The 16,103-nt window shown below is 39.9% G+C and overlaps 1 protein-coding gene across 1 annotated transcript in view; it reads left to right on the forward strand.

Moving 5' to 3' along the window:
• The window catches only part of SH3GL2 (SH3 domain containing GRB2 like 2, endophilin A1), a 99,267-nt gene that overhangs the window by 71,389 nt on the left and 11,775 nt on the right, over positions 1-16,103 (forward strand). Inside the window, exons 2-4 of the mRNA XM_074570343.1 lie at positions 7,479-7,547; positions 9,324-9,396; positions 14,827-14,970. Coding sequence (XP_074426444.1) covers positions 7,479-7,547; positions 9,324-9,396; positions 14,827-14,970 — 286 coding nt within the window. The remainder of the gene's footprint in view (positions 1-7,478; positions 7,548-9,323; positions 9,397-14,826; positions 14,971-16,103) is intronic.

Here is a 16,103-nt window from a genome sequence, read left to right on the forward strand (position 1 = left end):
GCGCTAGTCCTGAATGTGAATGACTCCCCCTGTGATGCTGGAGTTGCAGGAATTCTGCACTGCAGGCCTTGCTAGGAGTCAGACAGCAAAATGCTAGATCAGGTTGGTCGAAGAAAGGATTGATCCAGGCACCCTTTTCCCTCCCCTTTGACAGCTTTAGCTGAAAATGAGAAGAAGAAAAAAAAAAAAAAAAAGGCGAATTAGGAATTGATTCTAAGTGAGGATAGTAAGAACACCGGACAGGTTCACAATATGTATTTCTTACACCACAGTAATGTTGGAGATTGGGATCCAGATTTCTTTATCCTTCCTGGGGAGTAAGTCATTCCACTGAGCTATTTTGCTTTTGCTTCAGACTGTCACTGGTGTTACTAGAGATCCTATTCCATAAAGAATTTCCTTCATGACTTGACAAGCTTTAGCAATGATTTGTCTTTGGCATTGCCAGTTCCCGTGTCTTACGTATGTCACATCTATAGCCAATTTCCCTGGCTTTCTGACCTGCCTTCAGACTGTTAGTGGAGCTTTTAACAGGGCTGTAAGCCCTACTATGAGCAGCTGTGAGGACTAGCAAGGCCAACCTATTGTGTATATATTTAAAGGGTGCTTAGAAGAAGCTTTTTGAGAGAGGCAAGCCTTTCAGAGTCCAGTCCTAGCCTTCCCTTTTCTTCTTGAGTTTCCAGAATTCAGTGCACTTCCTGGTCTATGAATAGTTCGCTTTATGGTTGATATTCTGCATCCAACAGCAGAGTCAAGGGAACTTTTAAGGGAGAATAAACCTACCCAGCCTGTGGCTGGTGTGGTGTTGTGGTGGAATAGGCGAGCAAACAAAGATTTCTAGCAGAAAGAAAGTTATTTCAGTGCTATCAAGGGGAGGTAGAACATTATTTCCTGATTAACTATATCTGCTGAGTGACAGAAGGGAAAAGGAAAAGATAATTTCAGGCTTGTCTGGCAGATGCTTACCTTAACTACATCATGAACATTTCCGTTAAATATGCTACTAATGGCAAATTAATGCTAACAATTTTCCCATGTGGTAGGAAAGCATATTTCTTAATTTTGCCCAGGAGAAAGCAAAGCCTCAATGACATAATCAAAGTCTCAGTGCAAACAGGAGATAAAACAATGACATTACCTGAAGATTCTTGGATCTATCATTTTTTTTCCCTTTCACCTTTCACACTGTCTGCCTGACCCCCTACAGCTTCTGTGGTAGCAGTGGAATCCCTGTGCTCCTCAGTTCTGCAGGGAAAGGATCTTCTGTTGATGAGCTCCAGCTGGCATTGTGGAGTGCCCTTGTAGGTGTCACAGCTGAAGAAGAGAAATTTACTAAAGCCGCTACTGAAGCAGCTTGTTCTACACTCTCACGCCATGTCCTATTGACCGTCTCTATTTTGCTCAAGGTGTTTACAAATCAAAAGAAAAAATGGAATAAAATTCAAAGAATTTTAAATGCAAGGGAGAGGGTGGTAAGCTTTCCTGTCTTGTGTTATCTTTTGTGTTTAATGAAAGTGTGGGTTTTGCCCAGTTTATCTAACAAATGACTGCCATGTAAGTGTAAGTCTAATCAGACACTTCTGGCTTCTGGTGAGATTTACCACATCTGTTGGGTTTCCCGAAACTTTCCAAGACTAATGATATTGGATCATTTAGCTTGTAAATCAGAACTTCCCTCATCTAGATGGCTGTTCTGGAAAAGCTTGAGTAAGATCACTCTACCTCAGTTGATACCAGATGTTAACTCCCTTTCCAGTACAGGATAAGCTGCTGTGAACCAACACTGATGCTTCTTAAAGCCTCTTAATGTTTCTGAAGATAAGCTATCTCCAGATTAATCTGGAAAAGGTCCTTCTTTTCTTTTATATTCTGATGTCAATTGGAGAAGGAGGAGAAGTCTAAAATTCAGTTAATTTACGTATGATTTTGAGGTGGGTTTTTCCTTACGCCCTTATTCCAATTTATCTGAAATCAGCAGAAAATCTCCTCTCTTGCTTGCTAGTATTGCTGAGAGTGTGATTTGCCATAAAGAAATATGCTTTGTTATCTGCAGAGAACTGGGGCCATGACCACAAATTTGAATTGCAGATGTCACATGTTTTCTGTGGTAACCAATTCTGATACCATAAATGCCAAAATGTGGAGGATGAAACAGACAGAAAAATTAGCCTGTGAGTGGCAGTTTTGTCTTACTCTGGCATGTGAAGTGACAGAGAGAATAAAATTTAAAAAATCTTGATTAGAGACTGTGCGTTTTATAAATGTTCTTTTTCAAATGTTTTCTCCTTCTGAAAAGCCTACGGAGTTGGCAAGCCTTCACTATGTGTACACAGACTTCTTCCCATTAAAATGTGTATTTCTCACTGCTTTCTTTCACAAGTCAGCTATGCCTTGTCTTCATTGTGTTTGAAAAGCTAACAAAGCATCACAGCATTTTAAAGCCTGTTTGAAAATCTTTAACAAACCTGAAGATACTTCTGTCACTGTGCTTCCAGAATTCGAATCCTTACAGTGACAGGGAAAAGTCAAAAAGGCTAAAACTGCAAGCAAGAACTGTAGAAACCTGTGAAACATACTAAGCCATCAGGAATGAGAAATCAACAGGGTGACTTGCATTTAGCAAGCATGAACTACACAGCTCACTGTTTTTCTCCAGCATGAATTTGTAAGCTCCATTCATTACTGTTTCCTGTAGCTTTCAAACTAATAAAATTTTTGTTTCTACCACCCCGTCCACTTGTTGGCAATTTGATAGGACTGTAGTGTCAACAGCCTTCCTTTTAGGGATAGGGAAGTTATGCCATGGAAACTGAACTACGCCATAGATAAGAAACGTTGTGGAAGGACAATCTCCAAAATATCTCAATGGGAAAACCAGTCCAGGATGGCGGTAATAATAAAAGGTATAAAGAAGTAGATCAGATTTTGCGGTGTGCTTTGAGTAAAAATGTTGCTGTTCTCTGTATTTGGAGCTATGAATGCATGCTATAAAGACTGTTACTTTTTCAGTCTTACTGTGGTGTGGCTGCTTCGTAAACAAGGCACTCATTTTGCATCATGGGCAAAGGCACTGCATTGTGGTGGTAATCTATTCAAAGCTGATTTTCTACTCCTGTATAGAAGCAAAGCTACCTTCTATACATGCTGCCAAACTAGTATTTCATTAAATTAATAGAGCTGCAGACTCAGGTGAGTACTATTGTAGTTTAATGCTGATCTTGCTGCATTTTCAAGTTTGGGTAGTGGCATATCATACTGTGCAAGGCTGTCTGGTAGCAGTTTGAACTGTGAATTGTTCAGAAGGCAGTCTAGTACGATGCAGTGTCATAGTATCGAAGAACATAATTCTCATGGTATAGCTATCTAATGCACGTTTGATTTACATTAATATCTTGGGAGTAGTGAGAGATGACAATGGCAGATTCATATTGTCATTAGTTAAGAGGACCACTGCATGGGATATTGTACAAGTGATCATCAGCTGGAGTTTTCAGTATATTCATAGTGACTGCGCAAGCATTTTTTTGTCCTGCATGACATGCTGCATCATGACACAGCAATGCAAAAAAAAGGTTAATTGCAGAACTATATGAAAAATAGAACAAATGACTCCATAATTAAGACCTAATAAGTTTTATTGTTTCAATGAAATCCATCTACTAAACCACACTCCTGTTGCTATGGCTTATATTCCAGATACTGCCAGCATTTATGAAAAAACTGCCTTTTTACTGTTATCTGCCAGAAAAAAAAAAAAGTTTCTTTTTTTCTTCTAAGTGTAGTATTCATGCCACTTTTGTTCTCCCTGCTGAAATCACTCTGACCAGCAGATGTTAATACCCTGCCTGAGTGGAAATGAGATCTTTATAAAATTGAAATTTGCTCTAAGGCACAGAGCACTTGTTTTCACTCATATAAAATATGGAGATCCTGACAGTAAAACATGACATTGTTAGGTATAGAAAAGGTCTGTGTATTTTTGATACAGAAAATGTTTTCATGACAATTTTTTCCCCACCCAGAAAATGTTTGTATGTTGTATCTGTTATTTTTCATGAAAGTATGTTATTTTAATGATAATTTTATTGTAAAGGCTTTTTGGAGGGAAAATGGAATAGGTAATAACATTAGAAACAGAAGGCACGGTCACAAAATAACTAAATAATGTTGGCTGTGGTATCAGATCAGGTCTTGATTCTTCCATATGACTGGGCTAGGAGGAGATGTAGTATTGCCCTTTTTAAAGAGAACTCAAAGGGCCTAATTTTCATTCTGTTGTAAAGCAAGAACCAAAATGTTGGAACTTCCACTCAAATGACATGGCGAAAGAGACTTTTGTATTCTGACTAACTGCAGCTTTTAGCTGGCAATGTTTCTGACTGCTTCTGAATCTTTAGCACAGGAGCAGATCCCCAGTTGATGTAAACTGGCATAGCTTCATGACCTGTGATAATCAGATCTGACAATCTTAGAGAATGGTGGAGCGGTAGCCTTAATGAAATGCTTTAACAGTTGATTTGGAGGATGGATATAAACAGGCTGAAGAATATCTCAAATTTAGTCAGTACAGTGATGACATAGATGTGGGCTTTGTTGCAAATGCTTAAGCTGCTTTTCTCAGGCCCGCTGACCTCTTTAGATTATGGCCTTGCAAAGGGGGCTTAATATCCTCTTCCGAGCAGATTTCTGCCTTCTGCCCTGAGGGGCAAGAATTTTTGAGGGTTTAGTTTTTTAATGTAATTTTTTTTTTATTTAAATCCTTAATTTGAGTTCTCATCTCTGCTGAGTGTCTGGGGCTTTCAAGAAAAAAAAAGTATTTAAATTTTCAAGGAGTATTTTGGTTCAGCTTCTCTTTTCCTGTGGTCTGTCAGTGCTTTTACAAACCACATCTTTGTCTGGATAGAGGAGGTGAAGGTACTTCTTGAGGGCCTATAATGTAACTACCCTGAAAGAAGAGTCACCCAGCTCCAGAAGGGCTGAAGACTTCGCAGCTCCTGTCTCTCCTTTGACTCGCCTCTGTTGTCTGTAACAGTACTTGACCCAGAGCTTTACAAATGAATTTTCTGCTTGGTACATAGTTTTATTAGTCACCTTAAATGGGTGACTCACGATGGTGAATTGATGGTTTGAAAGCATGTTTAGAAGAGAGGGATGATCTGCCTTTTTTACTTAGCAGTGACCACTCCAGCAGACTACAGAGCTGCACTATCATACATTCCTCAGCTAAAGTAATGATGAATATGAAGGGGGGGGAGCAATTGCTCTGGTTTGTAGATGTGAGATGGGATCTTTACGGCATCTGTGGGGATGATAAGTCATGTCTTTGCAAATCCTCATCAACTATGAAAATATGTTGAAGTGATGAAAAGTAAAGCTACAGATAAAAAAGTCTGGAATATGAATTACCTTTGGGTATTTGTATCCTTAGAGTTAAACTTCAGTTATTCAAAATATGTTTTGGATATTTAAGTCCTAGCATATTTGCGTACTGTTGTTTTCAGGGACCTGAACTCTTCGTGGTAGAAAGCTCCTGTGCAGATTTTGCTCTGTCATCTGCAGTAGGAGGTCTGTTTGCAGACGATTTATTTGTAGATTGGTGAAGAATGCTTCTGGTCTTTTATGTTTCCCTTGTTACCATTTTTCACAGAAACTGCAAATGAATAGCACCTTTTAGGGTATTGAATCTATCCCTTGTCCTCTGCGGAATTGTTCCTAATAGCACTGAGTTTGAAATCTGTGATTTTTTGTGTCACTTCACTAAACTCTGTGAGGCACAAGTTCAGTGATACAGATCACACAAACTCATCTGCATTCAGATTAATGACAAGAGAGTGTCTGCGTGGATTTGCATATGTCTTCTGTTTAGGAAAGACGGGATAAGTGAAGTTCTTTGTTTTTTTCAGGGTGTTTCATAATATTGATGTCTCATTAATGCACCATTTTGGGTACTAATTTGCAAGGACCTGACAGAAAACAAACAGAGATAATAGTGATTTCCTATTGCACAGATAATTATAGCTTGCATTAATAAGTGCTTGGCCATGCTGCACTTGCAGCTTTGTTGGAGTGAACTGGAGTGAATTTGGAATTAATAAAATATCTGGATTTTATTAATGGCATGTGAGTGATTCACTGTGGGTCTTCCTCTTTATACTAAAAGAAAGCTATAGAAGAGTTAACACAGTGCTTAAAACCAAGAGGGAAAAAGTGCTATTTTTCTTTCATTTGTACTTGTTTATTGCAGGAGTCACTTCACTTAACTCTGTAGTTACTCGTAGTTAAAACAGTCTAAAGATGATTCAGAGGCACCTAGGAAAGTTTGTAAAATTCAGTACAAAGAGCTAAAAATGGACAGAAAACAGAAAGTCATATATCTGATGAATTCCTTATGACAATTACCAGCCCAGTGAAACACTGGTATATTCACTGAATAATATGCACCTGACTTAGTTGTGGAATTGCACCACTAAAATACTTTGTGTCTGACAATGCAATTGCTAAAATCCATTTTGAATGGTGCTGCATAGCAGTTACCATTCAAATCTGTTATTGTCACTGCTACTGACAGTAAAGGGAAACTAGTTCAATGTGTTCCACTGAATCAGAGAAATGAAACAGTAGCACAAAATTGTTTCCCAATTAGTTTTCAAACTAAGCATTTTCTAAAGAAATAGAGTATTTGCTAAGGATGTGACACTTTTGAATGAATGAATGAAAGTTCCCTTTCATTCTTTCTAATGGATCTGTCAGCTGGATATTTCATATATAACTCAGGTGAACCTCAGCCTCTTGCATGGTGTGAATGCAGGCGTTTTTGTGTCTCTCTGTCACTTTTATTTATAAATTTGATTTTTAATGGTGGTGTCCTGGTTGTGGCTGGAATCAGTAGGTTTCTGAGAGTTCTCAGGTGTGGATCTCTGTTACCTTGTGGGTGGCTGGAGTCAAGCCTTGAGAGATTCTTTTCGCTCTGTGATTAGGCATGATTATTACCCTTGCTGTTGCATTGATACAGACCGGACAGAGCAGCTGGGGCCATTTTTCAGCTGTGATGAGATTTTTTTTTGGTGCCTTGATTTGTTCCCCAGTTCATTCTATCAAGTCACCTCCTTTTTCATCAGCGCACACGAACATGGATATTTCTGTCTGCTGAATACAGATCTGTCATTGTTGATTAATTGCCTGATAGTTCCAAGATACAGACGTTCATTCAACAGAGAAGTAGAGGTGGATCTTCCTCAGACATGATAGCACGTACTCTGACACCAGCAGAAGATTGGGTCTCTGAGACTTAAGCAGTAATATGTTATTTTCTGATTGTTTAACTTTAGTTAAAGTGTGTTTGAAATACGTTTTTCAGAAAGAATAATATATCTGGCTGTTGTACCAACTTACATAAAAAAAAATTTCCCCAGGAGAACGCAGTGGCTAGATTTTTCATTTATTGCTGAATCTGTTTGTTGTTCTTTTTTTAACTGCAGAAAGTGAGTGAAAAAGTAGGAGGTGCAGAAGGAACCAAGCTAGATGATGACTTCAAAGAAATGGAAAGGGTAAGTCTAAATACAGATGTGTTTATTCATTATTACCATTTGTTTTTACTTTCTAGGACAGGAATTTCAAAGCTTTTGTCCCTGAATCACTTGAATAATTTTGAAAGACCTAACTTTTGTACCGCAGGACTGAGCTTTCCATTTCTTATTACTTTTTGTTTTCTCACCATACATAATATATGGCACTCTTTATAATGCCAATATTTCATTCAGAGATTGAGGCTGATGCAGCTAAAATTAGTTTCATTTAAACCCTCGTGGAGGATCTCTGGAAACAGAGAATCTGTCTACAAGATGGTCATTTCAATGGCAAAGGGTGCCTGTCATTCTCAGCTCCTTGAGCATCAGTCAAGAGGAGCAAGCGCTGTCTGCCAAAGGGGATTGATAGTGACACTGGGATATTCATTCATAGGTTCAGAGATCCTGTTAGGTAGCCTCCACTGACAAAGTGCCTTGGGTAGATGGGGCTAACCCCCCAACAGACTGTTTGGTAGAGGTAGCACTGAGTGTTTCTAATGGAGGGAAAAGAAAAAAAAAAGCCACAGCTGTGTGTGGTGGTGATAATATTTCAGTTGGAAGAATCAGTAGGGCAGGGTTTTTTCTGGCTTCGACTTTGAAAGCTAGGATCAAATCTTGTAACATAAACTACTGCTAGGTGATTTGTAGGGTATATATCTGATATATAACTCTGATCAAGGGAAATAGAATCTATTTATCTGTGCATTTGTATAGTGAGATGGAGAATGGAAAATAGAACATTGCAACAGCCAGGGGTGAGTCCCATGTGCTCATGGGCGGCATGGTTGGCAGCCCAGGAGATAGGAGCACTGAGAGTTGAGAAGAGAATGGAGTAAACTCGTCGGTTGCCTCCGTGTTCCCCGCCTGGCCCTGTGTCCCTTGCCAGCTTTTCTGCAGGCAGTGGACATGCTCCTTCTGCCTGTCCCCGGCCTTCTGTTCCCTCGCCCCCACTCTCTGCAGCCTTCCAGCCATTTCTGGGCTCCCTACCAGGCAGTTCAGCTACTTACTCAGCCAGGGCTGGCAGACCTCTTCTGCCTCTTTGTGTAAAGCACAGAGCAAGACCTGGCAGATGGCAGTGGCAACAGGAAATGGGAAAGATGTCAGTCACAGCGTGCTGCAACCACCCTATCTCAGGTGTTATCTTTTAAAATAGGAACTTGCCATTATGGTAAGGGAATTCACTCTGTGAGACAAGCTACCCTGCAGAGAAATGCAATGTGTCTTCATAAATGCAGAGTACAGGACAGGTTACAGGGATCCCCAAATCTGCCAAAGCATCATGTTTTTACTTTGAGGCCTGATTCTGAGAAGGATATTCAGCTTAGGAAGCTGATGCAGAGTACTTCCTAAGACAGCAAGAATTCCTATTAAGGGATCAAAGATAGCTAATTCTTCAAATAATTTTCAGTGACCGTTCTATCAAAAAGTTTTCCCTATTGTGGATACCTCCCAAGGTGATGTAAACTATCAGCACAGTACAATGAATCATATCAAATTCCTAACACATCCTGAGATACTGGGTACTAATAGCCTCATTTGAGAATGTATCTCTACAAACCAAAATGGTGGACTCATGCTTTGGTAGTTTTCCAGGTATTATCACCATTCTGGTACCAGGGTTGTTCTCAAGGACTCAAAAATAAAATTATATGAAGAGTTAAAAGAATTTCTAAGAACAGAAAGAAGAGAGAAAAACATCTTCCTTTTGTCTAACATCTTTATTTCATGTTTCTTTTTGTTTAATTCTCTGTCCTTTAGAAAGTGGATGTTACCAGCAGGGCAGTTATGGAAATAATGGCAAAGACAATAGAGTATCTTCAGCCCAATCCAGGTAATGTAATTTCACAGTCTCTTTTTAAGAATACTCTTTCTCACCAATATACAGTCTTACAGATGTCATCCTGACTGGCACAGTTAAGATTAACACAAAATCAGTGAAGTTACCATGAAGTAAAAGACAGAGATGAGTACAGGCTTCTGTGTTTGGCTGTCAGGGGGACTGGAGACTGGCTTTGGGAGGCTTGTTTTCCTTTTGTGTGTTCTTGGTTTAGGTAAGGGGGCAGCATATGCCCAGAAACTGGGTGTATTTACTTGCAGGCATCTGAATGTCAGCGCTGTGAGCATGGGGGCTCCCTGGGAGCTGGAGATGGCTGTGGACTCCCCAGGGGTGGCAGGGCAGGGCCTGGCAGCCAGGGCCCATCCCGCTGCTCCAGCCAGGAGCAGGGCAGCCGGGGAGCACTGGGGCAGCAGCAGCCCTGGGTATCAGGCACCCCCCTGGATATGGGGATCAGGATCAGGCACGGTGAGGGTGTCTGCATGACACATCTCTTGCTTCTACAGTCCCAGTCATTCACCTTGGGTGAGGAAGAAAGACCAGGCAGTCCTTGCAGACCATAGGAAGACAAGGTTCTGGAGCAACTTCCTCCAGGGTACAGGAAGAGATGTAATACCACCTTTCACCTGGTCCTCTAGTGATTTCCCATCCTCATTAGAGTTACTACAGCAGAGAGGGTGCAGAAGAGCTGTTGATGCTGAACTGAGGAAAAGGGCAGATGAAGGGACATAATTAGAGATGACTAAATTGAACATTCAAAATAGAAATAAATGATTGTTTTCCATGGGGAGATGAAAGAAGGGTTTTGTGATTGGGCTGATGGAGAGATGCATGTTCCTCACTTGCCAAGGCATCCTCACAAGGAGAGGTGATGTGGAGCTGTTATAATCAAGTGAACCATTAAATTCAATAACTTGAAGATTTCCATAGTGATCTGGGAACATAAGGGTTTTGATACTAGCATAAGTCAACGCCAGCTTCACTGATGGGGTCAATGGAGTTATGCTTGTGCAAAATTAGCGTGAAGGTAAAATGTGGTCTGCTACCTACCATAAGTATCTTAGAGTTTCATGGAAGTACAGACCAAATCAACTCATTCACTGTGAGCAATTTGTTTCCTCATAGCTGGACACAAATTTGAACAAGTGTCAAATATTTTAACTCCAGTGTGGTACAATGAAGGACTGTTGCTAGTATAGCTTAATTGGTGATATTTTTATGTTAGATCAGAGAGGAAAGGAAGATAATTTGATGATGCTGCCAGTGGATTGAGAAAAGGAGGAATAATATTTACAAGTTCAAGAACGCCTAGAGAGGAAATAATGATGACTAGAGTGGTTTCTATGTCAACAGATGAAATACTGTTTATAACTTGAGTCCACGGCTTCATTGCTCATAGTCAACCATCACTCTGCAGTAAAAGCAATAGGATTGACAAACGTTATGGGGCTAGTGACAAAATTGTTAACTACTGTCAGGCTGCTGTTGTGCAACATTGTATAGACTGAGTAATAAGCTTTGGCTGTTTAGAGCTGCTCTGGCTGCCTCACTGACACATCTGAGGGATTATGATTGCTGTGAATCATGGAAGAGGCTCACAGCAACATCGGAGAGCAGAATTTCTGGAAGTAGCTAAGGGTGTGATTTCAGGCACCTCAGGCTAATGGAGGTTTGCGGTGCTGCAGGCAAGAGCAGTTTGCATACTGTAGCTACACATCCCTTCATCTGCTTGTGGCATATGCAAGTAGGGTCAGAAAATTAAAATTGTAATAGGCAGGAGGAAGATTTACTTTCTTGCCTATCAAATGAGGTCACGTTATTCGTTCCACAGCTGGGCAATGGTAGCAGATGGGGTAAGACGAAAGGACCACTGATGCTTTGCAGCTCTTGTCTGATCTTAGATTGTTTTATGCCAATTAAAAAAGGGCTCTCTATAGTCAGAAGAATTGCATGGAAAATTACTTCTTTTTTTCAAGAAGATAAAAAATTTCTTCTAAAATTCTCCCTACAACTCTATTACTATGTACCTGGGGCACCAAAAATGCTGATTTCCAGTATTTCCTGTTGCTTTCTCATTTTCATAAAAAATTGAAAAATTACACTGGGGAGAGGGAGGAAATTTAACAAAAAAGGTCTTTAACAGCAATATTTAACAGAAGATTTTCTTTAAAAATTTACCTGGATTTGGAAGGGAGAATAGGGTTTGGGATGTAGCACACATTCCTTGATAAGTAAGATGTGCCCTGAAAACATCAATATCCTTGGATAACATAGTATTGCAGTGCTGGAGATCAATTGGCTTCATGGTGTTTTGAAGGATCAATAAATGAAGTATACAGCATTGTCTAACTTCACTAAACAGTTAATTAACTCATGCTGGAGGGAAAAGGGAAAAAGAAAGGGGAAGGGAAGGGAAAAGGATATTAAAGACAAAAGTCAATGTATTGAAAGAGATGTTAGGATGAGGTTAGTGCAAATGAAGAAGATAGCTTTGTGGACTTCCTCCCAATTACGAAAAAAACCTGAAGGACAGCTGGAAATAACTAAAATTGAACATGATGAAGACTCAAAGACTTTCCGTGCAGAGGTACATGACCATAATTTCAAGAAAAAGATGTGCAGGATGAACAAGATGGAAAGTACAAAGAATGAGCAATTGAACCCACTGCTGAAGTTTCTTTCGAACTCTTTTGGCCATGAATCTGTTAACACTTAATATTGAGGTGAATCATTAGTGACACCATGAAAGTCAATGTTAAGAAGAGGGAGTGCAACTAGGAAAAGACCAAGCATTCAGGTCACTTCCATGCGGTGTTTTGTACATCTCTACCTGTCCTCAGTCAGGTTAAAACATAACTTCAAGAAGAAAGCAGGTGGCACTAGCACAATAAAGCAATAGAAATGAAAGGGCTCAGAATGGGATTTTGAGATTGACTGAGCACAAGCGTAGCTCTGCTCCCATGGAAGTTACTGGAGTCAACTTTAAAAGAAGAAAAGTGGAATGAAACCACTGGTGGATGCATTCTAAAATTTCCTACTAAATTAGGATTCTAATGTAATCATTATTAAATGGTTAGATAAATCATTGAAGCACGAATTTTTCATGCTTGCCTTTCTTCTGTTTATCATTTATTTCTTGCCCTTCTCTTATTATCCTTTCACCTGTTTCATTCTTTCCTGTACCTTTTGCTTTCTGGTCTTACCTGCCTGTCCAGAATATAGCCACTTCATTTTTTTGTTACCTTTTACATTTTTTTCTTTTATTTCTGAAAATATTCCCATCCTGTTCTAATTCAGCTTGCTGCCTCCATTCTGGCTGATTTTGTTTGTGTCTTAATTTCTTTTATGCTTCGTATTTTCTGTTGCCACCGTCATTTTGATGCCATTTTTAAAGGCCAGACACTTCATTAAAATTCAGTTTCTTATACTGAACAGTCAGCCAGTCTGCTGACTGTAGTTTTGTAGTGGGCAGAAACAGAAGGCGTCAAGAAATTCAGATGCTGAAAAGCATGATCTAGTGGCAGTCAAGCGTAGTGAGAAAGCTTACAAAACCATAATTACTATATAAAATATGTTATCTGTTCATAGCTACTTCTCAGAGATAATAATTACTGTGGTACTTGCCTGATTTTCCTGTGTCTGTTTCTGTGTCTCTGTCCGTGCATACATTTCTATGCCACAAGGTGAAACATATGCAGCAACAAGAACCATCTCTTGATATGCCCTTTCAGCAGTAAACTAAGAGCAAAGCACTTCTTGACTCCAGTCTGATAATGTTTTGCTTTGTTGCAGAAAGGTTCAGTTGTGCAAGGTTGAGTTTTGACCAGTGAAATCAGCACACAAAGAGTGAGCTTCTAATGTTTTGTAAACAGAAATATTAACTCATAAGAGCATACTAACTAAGTCAAGCCTTTGCAAGGAGGAAGGCAGAGGCATTCATAGCTGCCCTCCTGTAGCATACACAATAACGTAGGTGGAAACGCCCATTGAGTCAGCTTTGCTGGCAATAGGATTTAGCTGGCAAAATTTGAAGTCAAGTTCCATTGAATAATTCCTTCTCTGCAGGCCATTCACATTCTGTAGTTGCAAAAATTCACTAAAGCACAGCATCAAACAAATTAGTACTTTTATGTTTGCTTTCTTTGTTTTCGTCAACTGTGATAATTGTGTGCTTTCTTCTGATCTGCAGTTGTGCATCTGAAATAAAATACAAGCTAAATAGCATCCTGGGTTGTATCAGGAATAGTGTGGCCGGCAGGACTAGGGAAGTGAATGTCCCCCTGTATTCAGCACTGGTGATGACCCACCTTGAATACTGTGTTCAGTTTTGGGCCCCTCACTACAGGAGGGACATAGAGGTACTGGAGTGTGTCCCAAGAAGAACAATGAAGCTGGTGAAGGGTCTAGAGAACAAGTCTTCTGAGGAGCAGGTGCGGGAACTGGGGTCATGTAGCCCGGAGAAAAGGAGGCTGAGGGGAGACCTTATCACTCTCCACAACTACCTGAAAGGAGGATGTAGCGAGGCGGGGGTCAGTCTGTTCTCTCAAGTGACAAGTGACAGGACAAGAGGAAATGGCCTCAGGTTGTGCCAGGGGAGGTTCAGATTGGATATTATGAAAACTTTCTTCAGCGTAAGGGTTGTCAAGCATTGGAACAGGCTGCCCAGGGAAGTGGTGGAGTCACCATCCCTGGAGGTATTTAGAAGACGTGTAGACGTGGCGCTTAGGGACACAGTTTAGTGGTGGATGTGGCAATGTTAGGTTTACAGCTGGACTTGATGATTGTAGGGGTCTTTTCCAAGCTATCATTTTTTCTATAAGTTTAGGATTCACTTGAAAACCTTATTGAAGTATGGTTTCCCCAGATCCCCCTAAAAGGCAAAAAGTCTTTCAAAGGTTGTTGGACATCAGTTTCAGGGATGTAGGTTTTACTTAGTATTCTACAACAGAAAATTTTTCAAACATTAGAAAAATGTAGGGCACCACAGCTTAATCTTGAGTGTACCTAGACTGGACTTTTCCTTGAGAGGAAGGCTCAATCTGCTGTCCACCTGGTACCTGAGGATTTTAAGATAAAGAATTTGGGACAGCTTAAAGATTTTTCTGCCTGAGTTGTAGCACGTGTCAAAAATGCTATCTTGAGAGTGTTCCTGGGCTTCCTTCTGTCCCAAGTCATTTTGAGGTAAGCTTTGATTTAAATTTCAGGACAGAGCCTCCTCTCTGGTCTACCAGCAGAAGAGAAAAGTCAGTGACCATCATTTCATTCCTTTGCTCTAAAAATAATTGATGAAAAACAGGGCTCAGTCTTAAACTTAGATAATGTCCTTCAGGCACATCGTAGGTAGCTCCGATAAATTTACAGAATGCATTCCTGTCTGTGTAGTCAAACTATTGCATGTTTGTAACTTGTGTCGCTTGCCTGCTTCAGCTTCCAGAGCTAAACTCAGCATGATCAACACTATGTCAAAAATACGAGGCCAGGAAAAGGGACCAGGTTACCCTCAGGCTGAAGCCTTGCTGGCAGATGCGATGCTGAAATTTGGCCGAGAACTTGGAGAAGAATGCAACTTTGGTAACTTGATTACTTCCCTTTCCGTTATAATGCAATAAAAATGGTAGTAAAATTTGATATAGCTTTCATTATTAAAGTGTTGTGCTCTTATAAAGGAAGAACTTCTGCAAGAAGCACCAGAGTTCTGCTTCATCAGACTTCTCCGTTGGTCTAGGCCTGTTGAGTATCTTTTGCAGATTTGGACTAGAGATTTTTTTCTTGTGGATGAAAGTCAAATTGTTTTCATTTGGACCCATATCCATATAGGCTTTACACTCTCTGTCATGGATTATGTTACTGGGGATGTACGCGTTCAGAAATCATACTATTGTCTATGAATGTGTACAATAAAACCCTTTTGTCCTCTGAATCCTTATAAGTATTACTGTCTTCATTACAGGCAAGGAATAAAGGCTGGTAGATTTTTATTAGACTTTGACCTTTTTTTCTGACCAACTGCCACATTTTAAGGCACTAGTGAATACTCTGTCTTACCTGTCAGCTGCTCCTCCATCCAAGCCCCAAATGAGTTTATGGCTGCCTGAGATAGAAATGTTAAACAGAGACTAAACATTGTGTTCTTCAACAGTAGAGGTCTATCTAAAAGAGATGACATTCATGACAAGATCCTTTGTCTCTCTGTCCTATTTATTTGGGCTTCTCTGTGGCTGTTTTTATGTGGTAACACACAGAACCCTCAAATAGGACTGTGAAAATTCTATTTCCTATTTGAATCTTCATAAAATGTTGTTCCTGGCATAAAGACATCCACAATGGAAAAGGTACTTTCCTGTTTGTTTCATATAATTTACTAGTTAGCTTGGCAGATCTAGGTTGATTTGTGCTAAAGATGACTGAACTGGTTTTTTTAATTGGTTGCCTCTCATTTGCTAAATTTCAAACACATTTTTAAAGGGAAAATGAAGAACTAATAGAATTTAGTTTGCATAAATTGCTGTATATTCCATGATGATTGCAGTAGCACACAGCAGAATAGATATGGCAATTATTTTTGCATTCTTAACTAATAGCAGCTGTTATGGCTGTCACTCTTCAACCAGGTCTGGCAGGCTCCCTAGTTTTGTGGTGCATTGCTGGCGTTCCCTGCTTGGAAGACAAAACTCCTTCTGATTTCTCACATTTTCTGGTTTTCA

This window comes from Larus michahellis, chromosome Z (assembly GCF_964199755.1).
Source record: "Larus michahellis chromosome Z, bLarMic1.1, whole genome shotgun sequence".
In the NCBI taxonomy this organism is placed as follows: domain Eukaryota; kingdom Metazoa; phylum Chordata; class Aves; order Charadriiformes; family Laridae; genus Larus; species Larus michahellis.